This window comes from Triturus cristatus, chromosome 1_2 (assembly GCF_964204655.1).
Source record: "Triturus cristatus chromosome 1_2, aTriCri1.1, whole genome shotgun sequence".
Taxonomy (NCBI): Eukaryota; Metazoa; Chordata; class Amphibia; order Caudata; family Salamandridae; genus Triturus; species Triturus cristatus.
Window position 1 is genome coordinate 1,113,682,593 of NC_140580.1, and position 19,378 is coordinate 1,113,701,970.

At 53.0% G+C, this 19,378-nt stretch overlaps 1 protein-coding gene across 9 annotated transcripts in view; it reads right to left on the reverse strand.

The window, feature by feature from the left end:
- NR6A1 (nuclear receptor subfamily 6 group A member 1) overlaps positions 1–19,378 on the reverse strand; it is a 927,754-nt gene that overhangs the window by 246,679 nt on the left and 661,697 nt on the right. For 2 of the 9 annotated variants that reach the window (XM_085613761.1, XM_085613759.1), the window contains exon 1: positions 6,704–6,855. The exons of 4 other annotated variants lie outside the window; for them this stretch is intronic. In XM_085613761.1, coding sequence (XP_085469887.1) covers positions 6,704–6,731 — 28 coding nt within the window. In that variant the 5' untranslated portion in view covers positions 6,732–6,855. Of the gene's footprint in view, positions 1–3,019; positions 3,172–6,005; positions 6,070–6,703; positions 6,856–19,378 lie in introns of those variants that run through there. 3 more of the 9 variants (XM_085613762.1, XM_085613760.1, XM_085613757.1) reach the window with 2 other exon arrangements.

The following is a 19,378-nucleotide window of genomic DNA, read 5'->3' on the forward strand; positions in this document are numbered from 1 at the left end:
ACAAATGATGTAAGTAACTATGTAACTAAACTTCGTAGCAAATGATGTAAGTAACTATGTAACTAAACTTCGTAACAAATGATGTAAGTAACTATGTAACTAAACTTCGTAGCAAATGATGTAAGTAACTACGTAACTAAACTTCGTAACAAATGATGTAAGTAACTATGTAACTAAACCTACAGCATATGTAATTGTGAAACTGAAGTGTCCATTACACACCAATACCAGTGTAACTACATAACGCAAAACTGCAATGTGTATGTAATGCTGGAATTATACTACGTTACTCTGTAACTATGAAACTGAAGTGTGTATTCAACACAAACTATATTAAGTAATTAGGTAACTGCAAATCGAAAGTATCCATGTAATCTTGTAACTCTGCTGTGTAACAAGGTAACTATAAAGGGTACGTGTAACCCTGGAACTATACTTTGTAACTATAAATCTGCAGCATGTATACAATGCTGGACTCTACTATGCAAGGGCTACAATCACAAATTCCTGAAAAACAAGGCCTGAATTTGATGATTTTTTAACACAAGTTTCACCTATCAATTGGGAAAATCGTCGATTTGGCTTCATGTAATAGAGGCCTAGAAAATGGATGTTCCCAGGGGCGTGGCTTCAAGCAAAATCTGGCAAACCACGAAATTGTACGGAGAGTTGCAAACCTAAGTTTAGCCCTGAAAATGCTTAGAGCAAGTGTGCCAAAAGCTTAGGAAAGGCCTCAAAGTATCGACCATATTTCAGAGTGTATAGGGAAAGACTTTCCAACACAGAGAAGTAAAAATTACTTCCATCTGGAGCAATAAATAAAGGAGGATAGGAACTGATCACCATGTTTACTTCTGCCCAGTTTCTATATTGCTAGCAAATCAGAGTTTAAGGTTCGGGAGAAGAGATATACCTTGAAGTTGATGTAGGGGTCTGAGCCGGACTCCTGGGGAATTGGTGAATATAGGGGGAAAAAAAAGAAATTATATGCAAATCATTGCCAAAAATCTAATATGCCCATATTTCCTTAATAATTGGTGAATCGTGCTCAATCAGAGAGAATAATTCAGAAATACTGCGTTTTTAGAGTATATTCTTAATTACTCCTGAATTCCCAGAGGTAAATCACACCTGTTCGGGGGGAGGGAGGGGAGTTTTTGTGAATAGGCCCCTAACTGGGTTATACAACTATACCACCTGTGTAACTAGGGGAGTGTTTCTGCTTTCAAAGAGACAGGCAAAGGCTTGAGTAAGAACCCACCGTCGATGATGGAAGTGATATTACACTACCCACTGGCGGCTACGTGGATGCAAAACTCCCCAAAAGGAAAACTTTTAAAAATATATTTGACTCGTTAAATGAGCATCTGTCCTTCCATGGCTAGTGATGTGCAAACCTTCAGAAAGGTGCGACCCCATGAAGTCCTCTCGCTGACATGCCCAGACTCGCCCATCATGTCTTTGTGCCCAGGGCTGTGGGCCCTATGGAGAATGTAGGGATGACCCGCTCTTTCTATAGGCCACCGGAATTGTCCATTAGCTGATGGATTTTATAGATTTTATTTTATTTTATTTTGAAGGTTTTATATAACGCGAACAAGACCCTTACGGGTATCAGAGCGCTTTACAAGGGGAGATATTTGAAACAAACAACGTAGATATGTACTATACAGAACAACAGTCGTATTACGAGTTATATAGTTCCCCAAAGGAAAAACCCCATGGCAGCCAACACTTATTTGGGCACGACATATACTTCTCCGTGGCAAAGGCTGTCACAATCATCCGCAGCGCAACTGTGACGCGCTGTAGAGGCGACACTGATCATCATCCAATGGGCACACACGACCATGTCGACGTCATATACACGTCATAGGGAAGCCTGACAAACTGATCTACTGTAAAACTTTAAAAAAAAACTAAAAAAAAAAAAAACTTTATTGTTGGACGTAGACACAAACATTTGACCAATACGTCAAAGTCACTCACACAACACAACGCTCTGCAAGAACACCATTGAGGACATGACGACCAACATAATCAATAAGAAAAAAAACAAGTCTTACAAGACACATTCAAGCCCAAACCTGGCCCATGGAAAAGCCACTTCCGTGAATGTTGTCAATACCAAAGGGTTAAAATAAATAAATGAAATGTGACACATTGTGGCCTGTTGGATAGTTCGGGGCCCTGTAAATATTTCAGCTTTAAATCAAATGCACAGCGAGGGTGGAGTTGATTGATACGCCTCGGCAGTTGCAGAAATGCTGCTGGCCCCGCCTATTGTGCAACTGATGTGACATTGATGGAAAATGCCGCGACAAATGTTGCCCGGCCAGGGTGGGGGCGGGGTCGTGGGTTTAACTTGGCCACAGGGCCAGCGCCCACAACACAGGCGGAGCAGCGCCTCTCCCAAAATAACGGCCGATCTGCCTCGCCTTGGCACGCCATCGGCGGGGCAGCGCTGCAAGCTCGGGAGGAACCGGCCGGGCCAGCTCCGCCGTCGCCCCTGTGGCATTTAAATCACAAATACGGTCAGTATGCAGGGAGGGATCGGTGACCCGGCTTTAGCCCCTAGAGGGCGGAGGCTGCTTACCCCACCCCCACCAATACTGTCAATAATTAACACTACAATACAAAGCTTTTCCAGATGGCCGCGCGGATTACGGAATTTCGATTGTAGGAGACGCAGGGCACACAACGCGTGTGCCTGAAATCAGAAACTGCCCGCAGCTGCCAATTCAATCAGGCTCGCGAATTAGGGGGCCGTAGTGCTAATTCGCATGTAGTATTAAAAAAAAACACCCAAAAAAACATTTAATTGCCCCCCAAAAAGCAATACAACCGTAAAACGAGCACATCTGAAGTCGTCCAAATGAGCAACAGCGTGAAGTTAAAGGGGGGCCCAACACATGCCACAATTTACGCGAATTTCGTCGAAGTTCGGGGACCGTGCGTACCATTTGGGGGGTGCCCTCAAACCCCACTCTCCCCTTTTATAAATGAATCTGTTGCTTACCTCCCCATGTGTCCATTGCATGCCCCTCCGAATGTGCTTCGAAGCCATGTGAGGGCCAGCGAGCGCTACAGGCCGGCCAGCAGCAGTCTGGTGCCCAGCCTCATGTATCCGCTGCCAGTCCTCTCTCTCCGGCCTGGCCTGTTGGGGCGGCCACCCTCACCCCTGCAGGTCAGTTTACAAGCTGGTCATGTGATGGCAAAGTTCAAGCCCTAAGGTCACAACTTGCTTGGAGTCCATTTATTGCTACGGGGTTATCTGGGCGGACTGATAGGGCCTCTGTTTTATCCAGCAGTCAACAATGCGCCCCTCACACTTAAGGCTGCCAGCCTGCCACAGTAACATCTCGGGTTAAAAAAAAAATATAGAAGTGTAAGAAAATACTCACGTTTCAGCTCTAAGATCATGCAGACAAGAAAAAAAACTATAACAAAAAAAACACAAAGAGTAATCAATAAGATTTTTAAATCGATATATTGATATACTTTGCCTCCTAATAGGTCTGCTTTTTAGTTTCGGCAAAATCGAAAGCGCCTAATTACATTTAGAACAAAATTGACTAGTTTTAGAGCAGAGATTTTAACTGGTTTGTTTATATTTGATTTACGAACGCAACGGTGCACTTTGATGCAATGACTCACAGAGCGATAGTAGCATGCATAGTACAGGGGGCATGAGTACATGAAAACTTAGTGTAAGGTGGTGCGCAAATGAGCCACGTGCCTAGAGGTGCTTAACTCGGCAGTGTAGCACTAACCCTGCTCCATAGAGAGCTAATAGTAGGACTTATTCCAGCACTTTCATTGAGGAGGCACTGTCTAGGTGAGCGCAACGCACTTCTAATTTATTAGTACGGCTCTAAATGTAGTGCCTTAATATGCTCGTTTGCAGCACTTCACAACCAGGACCACGGCACTTTACGTGGGGCGATCCCAGCACTTTCCAAAATGACTAGATTAATTTAGACAGTGGCGGCACTTTACAGCTAGAGCTGACTTTCGTGGAGCTGCATTGGCTCTGCCCAGCTTGGATGGCCCGCAACATCACCACTGTCCTGAGTGGGTTAACGATGACGTGACAACAGCAGCTACAAGAGCAGTAACTCACCCAATACACTGCGATGGATAAATCCGCCACATTACCGTCAATTCACAGCCAAAACTGTAACCGCACCAATGGGACAGTGATAGCAGTTCGTACCCACAGCTAGTTAAAAGGACACCGCCCGCTTCATCCCTTCAAGCACTTTCAGTGGCACAGTAGCAGCACTTCGCATCTAAAACTGTGTATCACGTTTAAAGGGACAGTGCGTGCTTCACGCCTCGCGCACTTTGAACGGGACACCCCAGCACTTCTCCGCAGGCCTCCGCCTCTACTGATGGGGACAGTATGAATGACGCCCGTCTCTGCTGCACGTGCGGCGCAATGGTGCAAACACGAACAGAACTAAGAGCCTCTTCAGGGACACGGAGCAGCACTTCTCAACGGAACTTTATGGGACAGTATGAATACATCAACCTGACTCCACAGCATTTCGTGGGACAGCACAGACAGATCCCAGAGCATTTACGGGACAGTACACAAACGTATCCCAGAACATTACATAGGCAGTACAAAGAGATCCTGGAACATTCCACATACAGCAGCACCAGCAGATCCCTGAGCATTCCATGGGGCAGTGCAAAGAGATCCCTGAGGATTCCACGGGGCAGTACAAACAGATCCCTGAGGATTCCACGGGGCAGTACAAACAGATGCCTGAGCATTCCACGGGGCAGTACAAACAGATGCCTGAGCATTCCACGGGGCAGTACAAACAGATGCCTGAGCATTCCACGGGGCAGTACAAACAGATGCCTGAGCATTCCACGGGGCAGTACAAACAGATGCCTGAGCATTCCACGGGGCAGTACAAACCGATCCCTGACGATTCCACGGGGCAGTACAAACAGATGCCTGAGCATTCCACGGGGCAGTACAAACAGATGCCTGAGCATTCCACGGGGCAGTACAAACAGATCCCTGAGGATTCCACGGGGCAGTACAAACAGATGCCTGAGGATTCCACGGGGCAGTAGCACCAACAGATCCCCGAGCATTCCACGGGCAGTACAAACAGATCCCTGAGCATTCCACGGGGCAGGACAAACAGATCCCTGAGCATTCCACAGGGCAGTAGCACCAACAGATCCCCGAGCATTCCACGGGCAGTACAAACAGATCCCTGAGCATTCCACAGGCATTACAAACAGATCCCTGAGCATTCCACAGGGCAGTAGCACCAACAGATCCCCGAGCATTCCACGGGCAGTACAAACAGATCCCTGAGCATTCCACAGGCATTACAAACAGATCCCTGAGCATTCCACAGGGCAGTAGCACCAACAGATCCCCGAGCATTCCACGGGCAGTACAAACAGATCCCTGAGCATTCCACAGGCATTACAAACAGATCCCTGAGCATTCCACAGGGCAGTAGCACCAACAGATCTCTGAGCATTCCATGGGGCAGTAGCACCAACAGACCTAAGAGCATTCCACAGGCAGTACAAACATATTCCTGAGCATTCCACAGGGCAGTAGCACCAACAGATCCCTGAGCATTCCACAGGGGCACCAACAGATCCCTGAGCATTCCATGGGGCAATAGCACCAACAGACCTAAGAGCATTCCACAGGCAGTACAAACAGATCCAAACACATTTGAAAGTCCCCAAACGTTTCATGGGGTAATACAGGCAGCACAGACAATTTAAACGGACAGAACCGAATTCCTAAAAAGAGATACACAGCATTCCACTGGGAAGTGCATACAAAAATCGGACAGTACATACATAAATCCGTGCAGACCTGGTAACATTTCATAGGCTGTACATACTAGGTCCTAAAGCAATAAATTGAGGTCTTAAAGCACTTCATGGTCAGTGGCAACACTTCTGAACTACCCCATTGCGCCTAAGAGGAGACTAGAGCTTTAAATGGACATTACCAGCACTTCTGGCCAGATCACCACAAGGGCCAGTGCCAGTCACGAGCATGAAACGGACAGTGCCAGCACTTCTCAATGGACACCGTGCATGAAACGGACAGTTCCAGCACCATACAGGCAAATACAGGAAAGGGGAAGCCCCAGGTCAGCCCCTTGGCAGGGTCAACGTAGGATGAAAAGGACAGTGTCCGCAACATAACTGGAAACGGAAAGTGCTGGCCCAGGGCCTGAAGTGGGCAGTACCGACACTCCTGATTGCCCAGCATTTCGCGGAGTGACGTGACACGGGGGGGGGGGGGGGCTGAATACCTCTCCCCCACACGACACGCACATTACCCTCCAGCCCTGCCCGATCCTGCAGGGTGCGCACGGGGTTATTGTCCGCCGGGGTCATCGGTGCTGTGATAAGCCCAGACCCGCGACCTTCGCCTGTCTGCCCTCGGTGGCCAGGCTCCGTGCTCGGACGTCAGGGGAGAGCGGGCATCCCCCGGGAGTGGACTACACCGGCCTCGGACACCGAGCACGGATATCTGTCCAGGGCACCGTTCGGCAACCAACGAGCTCGGGCATCCGCCCCGTGAACACCACTGGCCCCGGACACCACGGAACGCGGACATCCACCCCGGGGGCATCAGGGGTCTCGGACACCCGCTCCGCGGACATCACTGGTCTCGGACAGCACGGAGCTCGGACATTACCTTCCATAAAGTTGGAGTCCTCCTTCATTCCAGAAAAAGAGCCCCGAGCCCATAGACCGCATCATTGGCGAAGCCCCCGGATCCGCGAAGCATGCGAACAATGCAGCCCCCAGTCCATCTCTGACACACCGCGCTGCAGCACGGGGCCAGCCCTGCCCTATGCAAATAGCCTCTGATGTCAGACCCGCGAGGCCTTTAACATTCAAATGAGGGGGCGGCAGAGGTGAGCCTGGGGCACGGGCACTGGGGCGTGACCTTACAGCAGGACGGGGGCTTCCTTCATTCACACTACTGCCGGACAGGGTTTTCATTCATTCACTGACACTGCTGCAGAAGGGGCTTCTTTCATTAACACTACTGCAGGACAGGGGCTTAATTAATTCTAAATCTACTGCAGGACTGGCATTTCATTCATTCTGACACTAGTACAGAACCAGTGCTTCATTCATTCCAGAAATACTATGGAAACAGGGCTTTGTTCATTATAACACTACTATGGGACTGTGGCTTCGTTCATTCCAGCACTACTACGGAACCCAGCTTTCCTTCCTTTTAACACTACAGCAGGATCGGGGCTTCATTTATTCTAACACTACTTCAGGAAGTCATGCATTCTGGAACTACTGCAGCACTAGGACTTCATTCGTTCACACTACAGCAGGCACTAGGGCTTCATTCGTTCACACTACAGCAGGCACTAGGGCTTCATTCGTTCACACTACAGCAGGCACTAGCGCTTCATTCATTCCAGCACTACTACGGAACCCAGCTTTCCTTCCTTGTAACACTACAGCAGTATCGGGGCTTCATTTATTCGAACACTACGGCAGGAATTCATTCATTCATTCTGTAACTACTGCAGGACTAGGGCTTTATTCGTTCACACTACAGCAGGCACTAGGGTTTCATTAATTCCAGCACTACTACGGGACTTAGGTTTTTTTCATTCTGAAAATAGTGCAATATAGGGGCTTCATTCATTTCAACATTACAGCAAGATGGGGGTTTCATTCCTTCCAAAACTACAGCAGGTCCATGGTCCAGTCATTACACTACAGAAAATCTGGGTCTTCGTTTATTCACACTACAACGCGGCGAAGGCTTTATTAATTTAAGGACTATAAAATGACAGAAAAATTCATTCAAACACTACACAAAGACCAGAGTTCCTTTAATTCACACCAGGACCGGGGCTTCATTAATCAAAAACTACTACAGCAGTAGCGGTCGCTACGGAGCAGTAGTGGTGAGGCGAGGGGTTAAGAAAATTTCACTTACTTGCTGGGCCGCCGCTTCTCTGTCCTCTTCAGTCGACTCCGTAAGCAGACGCCTCAAAGCCAATCACGGTGCTGCTGCACACAGCCACTCACTCACCAATACAGCCACTCACACAGTCACTCACTCACCCATACAGCATCTGATGCACCCACTTATTCACCCATACACCCACTCACACACCCACTTACACCCATACAGCCACTTAGACACCCACTCTCACACAGATACAGACAGACACACAGTCAGATGACATATGCTAGAAACACTACCACTCATTAGTTTTACAAAAATAATAGTAGTTTAACTTATGCAGTAGCTTAGTATATATGTGTAAGTTTCAGAAGTGTTATTGGAACACTTGCACTCATTGGATGATGTCATCAGCGATGTCACTGACCATGCCATGAGTGATGCAATATGTGAGGTTATAAGCAGTGCATTGTGGGGGGGCAAGTTATAGTTAGCTCAGCTAACTATAACTGCTAAATTTCAATTGTTTTGTACAAGTGAAACCCGAGCCTAACTATAACATCCTTCTAACCTTTGTTTTTCTTCAGTGAGCATATATATTTTTCAGTGAATTTCCTAACTATAACTTCCCTGTAATATTTGTTTTTGGTGTATTTCACAATTTCTCTAAATATACATTGCACTACGATTTGACTCATAAGCTCAATTTACTAATATGCATTTTCACAAGTTTACAAATACATTTTATACACACATTCATTCTTATTATGTGTTTTAAAAATAAAAACTAAGATAAAGTAACTTGCATAGTCTTTCTATAAATTTAATGCAGAGTCTCTTTTTTTAACTTCATTTTATGGGCCCGCATATTTATTGTGAATCCTTGGACAAATAAGGGGTCTGCCGGGTTATGTTGCACACATTCAATACTAAAACAAGAACACATTTCATACAAAAATTATAGAAGTGTGTCACTGCCTGTGTGTGGCTGGGTGTGTGACTGTGTGGGTGTGTGACTAGGTATATGGTGTGTGAGTGGGTGCATAAGTGTGTGTGGGAGTGGCAGTGTGAGTAGCTGTGTGAGTGGTTGTGATAGTGGTTTTGTGGATCTGTGAGTGGGCACATGAGTGGCTGTGTGGGTGTGTGAGTGGCTGTGTGGATCGGTGTGTGAGTGGTAGTGTGGGTGTGTGTTAGAAAGGATAGACGGACCGGGAGGGTCGGCCGGGGTCAGGAGGAGAGGTCTCCGGGGAGAGCCGTCTCCAGCGATCGTACAGACAAGTAACTTCCCCCCCACAGACAGATACCACACACGGATAAGGTTCAGTGTTCTTTATAAGCACTTCTTAAGGTACGGTTGAATGGTACAAGGAGGTCTGGACTCAGGGGTCCCCTCGATTCACGTCTCTTAAAGCAGGGTAAGGGGTAGCGGGACAGTCTGTCTACCAGTCAGGTAGTTTGGATGAGATGATGATTAGCTCACAATCCTCGAGCTCGGTTGGTACGGGCCGCGGCAGCGCCAGCAGGTCCCGGAAAGATGGTCGATGTACGGTCCGCGGCAGCGCCAGCAGGTCCCGGTAAGGATGGTCGTTGCAACGGGCCGCGGCAGCGCCAGCAGGTCCCGGAAAGATGGTCGATGTACGGTCCGCGGCAGCGCCAGCAGGTCCCGGTGAGGATGGTCGTTACAACGGGCCGCGGCAGCGCCAGCAGGTCCCGACGAGGATGGATGTTGTAGAAGGCCGCGGCAGCGCCAGCAGGCAGGACGATGGTTCACAAGAGCGGGCTACGGCAGCGCCAGTAGTCCGTCAAGGCTGAGTTCTCTCGGTGTCTCTCGACTCCAGGATACAACTGCCTTCCTGCTCCGGAGTTGCCCCAGTTATAGGGGAGGCGCCCTTTGATGTCCGGACCCTCGCACTTGGAGGTCGGAGGGCCCGGGATGAAGGTGTCCAGACACCCAGCAGGGGGTTGGAGCCAGCGCCTGGGGGAGCTGGGGGCGATCGGCACCTGGCGGGGGAAGAGCTCTTGACACTTCGTCCTCCCATTGACCTGCCAAGTGGTCCGCTCACCTCCCGGGTGGATGGTGGTGCCGAGATGTCGGGGCCGGCCAGGCCCGGGGTTAGGGTCGGGGCGAGGCCACGCGGCCTCGTGGTGCAGGGCCCAAGATGGCGGCTTGAACCGGCCGGGGGAGCCGGTGGGGCTGGGCCCCGTGATGAGTAGAGGTCAGAGGGCAGAGGATCCGTCGGGAGACGGGGTACAGGTGCTTTTCGTGGATTATGCCTGGTGGGCCGGAGCTCGGGCCCCGTCGTGCGGGGAGGGAGCAAGCCCTTCGTGTGGCCTGTCCAACATGCGTCCCCCCCCAGCTGAAGGCGGGGAGAGTCACCCATCTCCTTGGGGACTCTCTTCGTCGAGGCGGAAAAAGCGGGACAGGCCATCCGCGTTGGCGTGGTCTTGGCCTGGTCGGTGCTCCACAGTGAAGTCCATTCCCTGCAGGGAAATGGACCAGCGCAAGAGTTTTGGGTTCTCCCCCCGCATCTGCATCAGCCACTGCAGGGGTCGATGGTCGGTTTGTACCCGGAAGTGGGTACCGAATAGATAGGGCCGGAGCTTTTTGAGGGCCCACACCACTGCGAAGGCCTCCCTCTCGATGGTGCTCCAGCTCTGTTCTCGGGCCAGGAGACGTCGACTGATGAAGGCCACCGGCTGGTCATGACCTTCGGGGTTTAACTGAGAAAGGACGGCTCCGATGCCGTGGTCGGAGGCGTCGGTCTGTACCACGAATTCCCGACCGTAATCGGGGGCCTGGAGCACAGGGGCGGTGCACAGGGCGGCCTTCAGCTTCTCGAAGGCCGCTTGACAATCGGGGGTCCAGTTAATCCGCTTCGGTTGGTTCTTGGACGTGAGACCCGTGAGGGGCCCCACGATGCTGCCGTAGTCCTTCACGAACCGCCGGTAGTAGCCGGTGAGCCCCAAGAAGGCTCGGACCTCGGTCTGGGTGACGGGGGGCTGCCAGGACTGGATGGCAGCAATCTTAAGTTGTAGCGGGGCCACCAGCCCGCTTCCCACTTGGTGCCCAAGGTAGGTCACAGACCCTTGGCCAATTTGGCACTTGCCGGCCTTAATCGTGAGGCCGGCCCGCTGGAGGGCCTGTAGGACCTCTTGGAGGTGACGGAGGTGGTCGGGCCAGTGGCGGCTGTATACAGCGATATCGTCCAGGTAGGCAGCGCTGAACTCTTCGAGCCCCGCCAAGACCTGGTTCACGAGGCGTTGAAACGTGGCGGGGGCATTCTTCATGCCGAAGGGCATGACCTTGAATTGGTAGTGGCCGTCGGGGGTAGAGAAGGCTGACCGTTCCTGAGCCCTGGGTGTGAGGCCGATCTGCCAGTAGCCCGCTGTTAGGTCGAAGATACTGAGGTAGCGGGCGGCCCCCAGCCGGTCGATCAGCTCGTCTGCTCGGGGGATCGGATGAGCGTCGGTCCGGGTGACAGCGTTCAAGCCCCGGTAGTCGACGCAGAATCTCAGTTCAGGTGCGGTGCCGGGGGCAGCGGCTTTGGGGACCAATACAACCGGACTGGCCCAGGGACTGTCCGAGGGCTCGATGACCCCGATTGTGAGCATCTTGGCCACCTCCTCCTGTATGCAGGCCCGTACCCGATCTGGTACGCGGTAGGCCCGGTGTCGGACAGGGGGACTGTCCCCGGTGTCTACGTCGTGCAAACACCAAGGGGTGACCCCGGGGGTGAGGGAGAACAGGGTAGCGAACTGCAGCAGGAGGTTCCGGCAGCCCTGGCGTTGCTCCGAAGTGAGTGCGTCAGAGAGCCGGACCCCGTCCACGGAGCCGTCATTCTCCTGAGTCTTCAGAAGATCCGGGAGGGGTTCGGAGTCTTCCTCCGCCCCACTGTCCGTAGCCATCAGGAGGCTGAGTTCTGAGCGCACAAAGTGTGGTTTGAGTCGGTTGGTGTGGAGGACCCGAAGGGGGTTCCGGGAGGTCCCCAGGTCGATGAGGTAAGTGACGGGGCTTTTGCGCTCGACCACTTTGAAGGGCCCCGTCCACTTATCTTGCAAGGCACATGGTTCGGTGGGGGACATCACCCATACTTGTTGTCCAGGCTCGAACTCAACGGAGGAGGCATTGTGATCATACCACTTCTTCATGTCCTCCTGGCTGGCCTCGAGGTTCGCCTTGGCCATCTCTCTGAAGCGCCGGGTCTGATTGCGTAGGGCCAGGAGGTATTTGAAGACGTCCGGAGGGGTCTTTAGGGGGGCCATCTCCCAACCTTCTTTTACTAGGCTGAGGGGCCCTCGCACAGGGTGCCCGTACAGGAGTTCGAAAGGGCTAAAACCGAGGGACTTCTGGGGAACTTCGCGGTAGGCGAAGAGGAGGCACGGGAGTAGTACATCCTACTGGCGACGGAGGGGCTCTTCCAATCCCCCAATCATCCCCTTGAGGGTGCGGTTAAAACGCTCCACTAGTCCGTTCCCTTGGGGGTGATAGGGGGTCGTGAATCTGTAGGTGACCCCGCATTGTTGCCAGAGGGACTTCATGTATTTGGATATAAAGTTCGTGCCTCGGTCGCTGACGACTTCTCGGGGGAAGCCTACCCGGGAGAAGATCCCCATTAGGGCCCGGCCAACCACCGGAGCTGTCACGGTCCGTAGGGGCACCGCCTCGGGGTAGCGGGTGGCATGGTCCACCAGTACTAAGATGAACCTGTGTCCTTGTGCCGTGCGGGGGTCCAGAGGCCCCACGATGTCTATCCCCACCCTCTCGAACGGGGTGGTGACCACAGGGAAGGGTTGCAGAGGGGCTTTCAGCTTCCGACCACTCTTCCCGCTGGCTTGGCATGTGGGGCAAGATCGGCAGTGGTTCAGGACGTCGTTTCTCATCTTCGGCCAGAAAAAGTGGGTCACTAGGCGGCTGTACGTTTTATCTTGGCCCAGGTGTCCAGCCAGGGGGACATCGTGGGCCAGGTTGAGCAGAAAGTCTCTGAAGCGGAGAGGTACCACCAGTACTCGACCGGCCCCCAGCTCGGCGATTCTTTGCTCGCTGTATAGCAGGTCGTTATCCCAGTAGACCCAGTGAGTTCCGGTGGAGTCCCCTGTGTTCTGGGCGCTGGCTTGTTGGCGGAGTCCCTCGAGGGAGGGACAGGTCTTTTGTTCCTGGCGGAACTGTGCTTGGGTGGGCCCCCCCTCTTGACGCCACTGAGCCAGGTCAGGAAGGTCCTGGGGTTGCGCGTCCCCTTCGGCCGTCGGGTCTGGGAGGCTGGCCTCGTCGTTGTCTTCTACTGGGGCGACTGGGGCGGAGGTGCTGGCCATTCTGGTTCTTCTGAACGAGGGACGGCACGGGCGGCCATGGACCGGGTGGTTATGCAGGCCCAGTCCGGGAGGCCCAGCATCCCCAGGTGCTCTCTTCTCTCAACGGTGGCCCACGGGGAACTCTCGAGGTCATTCCCCAGGAGGCAGTCCACGGGGGCATCGTCCCGGACCGTCACCTTCAACAGGCCGGAGACCCCTCCCCATTCGAATGGAACGCAGGCCATTTGACACATACTTTCAGAGTTGTCTGCCGAGCGGACGGGGCAGAGAATGTTCGGCAGGATCTGCTCGGGCTTCACCAGGTGACAGCGGACGGCCGTCACACTGGCGCCTGTGTCACGCAAGGCCTCGGCTCGCTGTCCATTAATGGTCACCCACTGACCGTATTTCCTGGTGTTAGCGGGTAGGGGAGCCCGCGGGACCATGTCTCTTCCCCCTAAGCACGCCAGGACCATGGCGGCCGGTTCCCACTCTTGCTGGGCCGGCTCATACTCCTCTGGTTCCTCCAATGATCGCTCTTCCCCCAGGGCGGCGGCAGCTACCTGGCGGGGCTTGGGTGTTTGGTTCTGCGGGCAGCTCGGGTCATTGGCGTAGTGGCCGACTCGCTGGCATCGGTGGCACGTGACGTTGGCTCGGACCCCAGGACGCCACGGGGGGTTGCCCCGACCGGCCGGAGCCGGGGTGCTGGCCACGGGTGTTGCGGCCAAGGCGTCTCTCCCTCGCCCCTGGCCCCCTCCTCCTCCCCGAGGACGGTGCTGGCCTTGGTTGTTTCTGTTCTGTTCGTGTGGCCCCCTCCGGCCCACTCGGGTGCTTTCCCATCGGTTAGCTTCGGCGGCGAGCTGCCGGGGGTCAGTCAGCTTGCTGTCGAGGAGGTGCTGCCTGAGCTCGACGAAGCAGTTGTTCGACAGGTGCTCCCATACCATCAGGTTAAAGAGTTGTTCGTAGGTGGTGACCTGGCTCCCCTTTATCCAACCCTCGAAGGCACGGCTGAAATAGTTCACGTATTCTACCCAAGTTGTACCTGGGATCCGGGTGCAATCTCTGAACCTCTGGCGGTACATCTCGGGTGTGAGGCCGTAGCGGGTGAGGAGGGCAGCCTTCATGTGGTCGTAGGACGACATTTGGTGATCTGGGAGCTGCAGTAGGGCATCGCGCCCCTCGTTGATAAACCTCCCCCAGAGTCCGGCTCCCCAATCACTCCGGTCGATCCGGTGGGAGGTCATGGCGATCTCGTAGGCTTTAAACCACTGTTGTATGTCGTCTTCTCGGACATACTCGCGGACAACATCCTGGGGATGTGGACTTTTTTCTCGATTGGCCCCGGGGTGTGTGGTCGCTCAGGCACCCCCAGTTCTTTATTCTGTTTCCGAAGTTCTATTTCCGCCAGTTTGCGCTCGTGCTCGAGCGTTATTTTTTTCTCCTCCAGCTCTCTCTGTCTCTGCTTCTCTTCTCGTTCATCTCGGAGCCGCATGTGCTCGAGGTTGAGTTTCTGTTCAGCTAACTTGAGTTCCCCATCCATCTTGAGTCGTGCCATTTCCAACTCGTGCAATCTGGTTCTTTCTCTTTCTCGGATCTCCTCCTGCGAGAGGCCCGTTCCCCGCTCCTCGGGAGTCGTGGCGTTCCCCTCTGGTGTGATGCTGCTTTGGTCGGAGGGTCCGGCGACCCCAGTTTCTGTCCACGACTCTAGGGCGTGCTTTAGATCATCTTTGGTACTCAGGCCGGTGGTAGCAATGCCAAGTTCTATGCAGAATTGTCTCAGTTCGCGGTGGTTGTATTCTTCTAATTTATCCATTTGGAATTTCTCGGTGGAGTTGCTATCTTTGGCTGACATCGTGTTGTTGTCGTGGGGTGAGCTACTCTCTGTACGATTACGCGTTGATTCGGATCGCGCCGCTGGCCACCAATGTTAGAAAGGATAGACGGACCGGGAGGGTCGGCCGGGGTCAGGAGGAGAGGTCTCCGGGGAGAGCCGTCTCCAGCGATCGTACAGACAAGTAACTTCCCCCCCACAGACAGATACCACACACGGATAAGGTTCAGTGTTCTTTATAAGCACTTCTTAAGGTACGGTTGAATGGTACAAGGAGGTCTGGACTCAGGGGTCCCCTCGATTCACGTCTCTTAAAGCAGGGTAAGGGGTAGCGGGACAGTCTGTCTACCAGTCAGGTAGTTTGGATGAGATGATGATTAGCTCACAATCCTCGAGCTCGGTTGGTACGGGCCGCGGCAGCGCCAGCAGGTCCCGGAAAGATGGTCGATGTACGGTCCGCGGCAGCGCCAGCAGGTCCCGGTAAGGATGGTCGTTGCAACGGGCCGCGGCAGCGCCAGCAGGTCCCGGAAAGATGGTCGATGTACGGTCCGCGGCAGCGCCAGCAGGTCCCGGTGAGGATGGTCGTTACAACGGGCCGCGGCAGCGCCAGCAGGTCCCGACGAGGATGGATGTTGTAGAAGGCCGCGGCAGCGCCAGCAGGCAGGACGATGGTTCACAAGAGCGGGCTACGGCAGCGCCAGTAGTCCGTCAAGGCTGAGTTCTCTCGGTGTCTCTCGACTCCAGGATACAACTGCCTTCCTGCTCCGGAGTTGCCCCAGTTATAGGGCAGGCGCCCTTTGATGTCCGGACCCTCGCACTTGGAGGTCGGAGGGCCCGGGATGAAGGTGTCCAGACACCCAGCAGGGGGTTGGAGCCAGCGCCTGGGGGAGCTGGGGGCGATCGGCACCTGGTGGGGGAAGAGCTCTTGACACTTCGTCCTCCCATTGACCTGCCAAGTGGTCCGCTCACCTCCCGGGTGGATGGTGGTGCCGGGATGTCGGGGCCGGCCAGGCCCGGGGTTAGGGTCGGGGCGAGGCCACGCGGCCTCGTGGTGCAGGGCCCAAGATGGCGGCTTGAACCAGCCGGGGGAGCCGGTGGGGCTGGGCCCCGTGATGAGTAGAGGTCAGAGGGCAGAGGATCCGTCGGGAGACGGGGTACAGGTGCTTTTCGTGGATTATGCCTGGTGGGCCGGAGCTCGGGCCCCGTCGTGCGGGGAGGGAGCAAGCCCTTCGTGTGGCCTGTCCAACAGTGTGTGAGTAGGCATGGGTGTGTGAGTGTATGTATGGGTGTGTGAGGGGTTGTGTTAGTGGGTCTGTGAGTGAGTGTGTGAGTGGTTTTGTGGGTCTGTGAGTGGGTGTGCAAGTGGCTGTATGGGTGTGTGAGCAGTTGTGTGGGTAAGTGAGTGGGTGAGTAGGTTTGTGAATCTGTGAATGGGTGTATGTTTTTTTAAAGTGGGGTCTGGATCGGCAGATCTAACCATATGCGTGAAGCTCTGGGTGGATCCTCACATGCCAAAAACAAAATGTTTTTGGACAATTTCTTGCACTTGAAGGGTCTCCCACATACCCCCCCCCCCCTTCTGTCAGCCCCATGGGGTTAGGCTATCTCTACACTGACCCATTTTATCACTTTTATATATTATTTTCCCCCCTGGGAACAGTGCCCCGATGCACGAAATGTTGGCAAACTTTCCTATCATGTTGCGTCCAGCCAATCATGGCATTGCTGTTGTATAGTGGAACCGCAGACCTGCGGAAGATCTGCGTCTCTAAATATACATAATGCCTTTTACTTTAATAACTCCAAATCTACTGACCAGATTTACACCAATTTACAAAAAGCACTCTTTCTGGACCATGATCTAGCTTTCTGCCATATTTGGTGTATTTCCATTCAGCAGTTTGGGTGTAGTTTTGTCTAAAATCCCTATGGGAAATTGCATGGGAAAAACATATTTTGGGACCCCCCCTTTTCCTCTGCCTTTGCTAGATGGATCACCCCAACATTTTCTAGACAGCAGCTGAAGTGACTGGCAAACTAGTTTTGAACATTTTGTGAAGATTCCTCAAACGGCTCCAAAGTTATTAGCAAAACAATAGCTTTTTGTATTGAAACTAGGACCTAACTAATAATACCTACTGATATATACACACACACACATACATATTATCTACTGGCAGCCAGTAGGTAGCTATAGTTAGGACCTTGATTCTATTTAAAAAGTGTTTTTTCTTTTGCCAATACCTTTGGTGCCGGTTGACGAATCTTCACAAAATTGTCAAAACGAATGGGGTGCTCCCATCAGCTCCTCTCTTGAAAGTTTTGGGGTGATTCGTCAAGTGGGGGCTGAGAAGAAAGGGGGGTCCCAAAACACATATTCTCCATGTTAATTTCTATAGGAAACATTAGACAAGGCTACAGCCCAAACTGCTGAAAGGAATTACACCAAATTTGGCAAAAAGTTAGGTCCTGGTTCATAAAGCAATCTTTTTTAAAATGGTGTAAATCTGTTCAGTAGTTCCTGAGAAATACATATCTAAACAAGCAATGGCATAGCCAATAGGTCTCGCCTTTGGGACCTTATAAGTGTTTAGCCATGCAACAGTTGTATAACTAAATACTTATAAGGTCCCAAAAGTGAGACCTATTGGCTATGCCAAGCGGCCGTGCGGCCGCGAAAGTGATCGCGATCAAACATCAAAGCGGCCGTGCGGCCGCGAAAGTGAAAGTAATCACGGTAAAAGCGGCGCGCGCACCCGCGCACATGCACTGTAGCTCTAGGCTGGCCTGGTAGCACTTTTTGGAGCCCTCTCAATAAGTCTCGACAGACCAGCGCATGCGCTGGGTCAGGCGAGACCTAAAAAATATTTTTATCTGGTGACCACGGTCAGCTCCCAAGCACGAGCTGACTTCTGATTGGCTGTCAAAACTTCAAACTAGAAAATGTTGGCAGTCATCGTGACTCGGTTGAACCGAGTCACAAGAAAAAAGGTGAACACAGAAGAAAAAGGGGCAGGGTAGAAACACCCTGAACCCCTAGGCCTGCTCAGGGGGGTCCCACAGGGATTCCAAGGGTAAAAAAAAAGTATTTTTTTACCAAACATTTGGCTGGATTTGCGTAGGGTCTGCAAATCCGGCAGAAATTAAAAAAGAAACAAAGCACAGTGGTTTTAAGCCCCCGGGTGGGCCAGGTCCTGGGGGCAATGTTTAATTATGTAGCGGGGACCCGGGGACCACCACCTCCCCAGGGTTATACTCATTTAAATGCGGGGGCACACGGCTCCCCCGCAGCGCTAGGTATCACCACCTCCCCAGGGCTTTTTTAAAGTAAAATGTGTGGGGGGTCCTACCCCCCCACGTTGCCCTGGGGACCGCCACCTCCCCAGGGCTTTTTAAATAATGGGCAGGGGCCTCACAGGACCCACCAATCCCCGGGACCACCACCTCCCCGGGGCTTTTAAAAAAAAAATAGCGCAGGGTGCTCCTGGCCCCCCACGCTGCCCTGGGGACCACCACCTCCCTGGGGCTTTATCAATGTGCGGGGGGCCTCATGGGCCTCCCTGGGGAACTCCACCTCCCCGGAGCTACTTTATCAATGTGCGGGGGGCCTCATGGGCCTCCCTGGGGAACGCCACCTCCCCGGAGCTACTATTAAAAAATGAGGTGAGGGGGTTCGAGCCTACATACATCAACTAAGTGCAGGGGTCCGCTGTGGTCCCCTGGCCCCGGGGACCACCACCTCTCTGGGGCAGCACAAAGATGGGAGGGGGGCTGCGCAGTCCTCCTCCAGGAGCCCTCCTTGGCCCTTGGGACTACTACCCTCCAGGGCTGTCTCCAGCAATGTCCCAGGGTGCCCACCCCAAGGACATTGCAGTTTGCTATGGCATAGCAAACTCTGCTTCACTTCATGGATGCAAGAGCAGAAAAACTGCTCTAGCTTCCATGAAGCAAAGCAGCTTTTATGCAAAGGGAGCTGCATGTCAGCAGCTCCCTTCGCCCAAAACTAATGGCAGCTCCCACAGGAGGCGGGGTGCCGACAGGAACTGTGGGGGCATTGGGGCTCCCCCATGCTCCCCGTCATGGCAATGCCCCGGAGGATGGGAACCTGGGGCCGAAAGTGGCCTTGGAGGGGGGCCAATCAGCCCCCTACCCTTTTCTTATTTATAAAAAAACAAATGGCCAAGCCCTGGGGGATGGAGTCCCCGGGGACAAAAATGGCCTGGGGATGGAAGCCACACGGCCCCCCTCCCCTTAAAACAAAAAAAAACCCTGGCAAGTAATTGGGCTCAGGAGGGGGGCCGTGCACC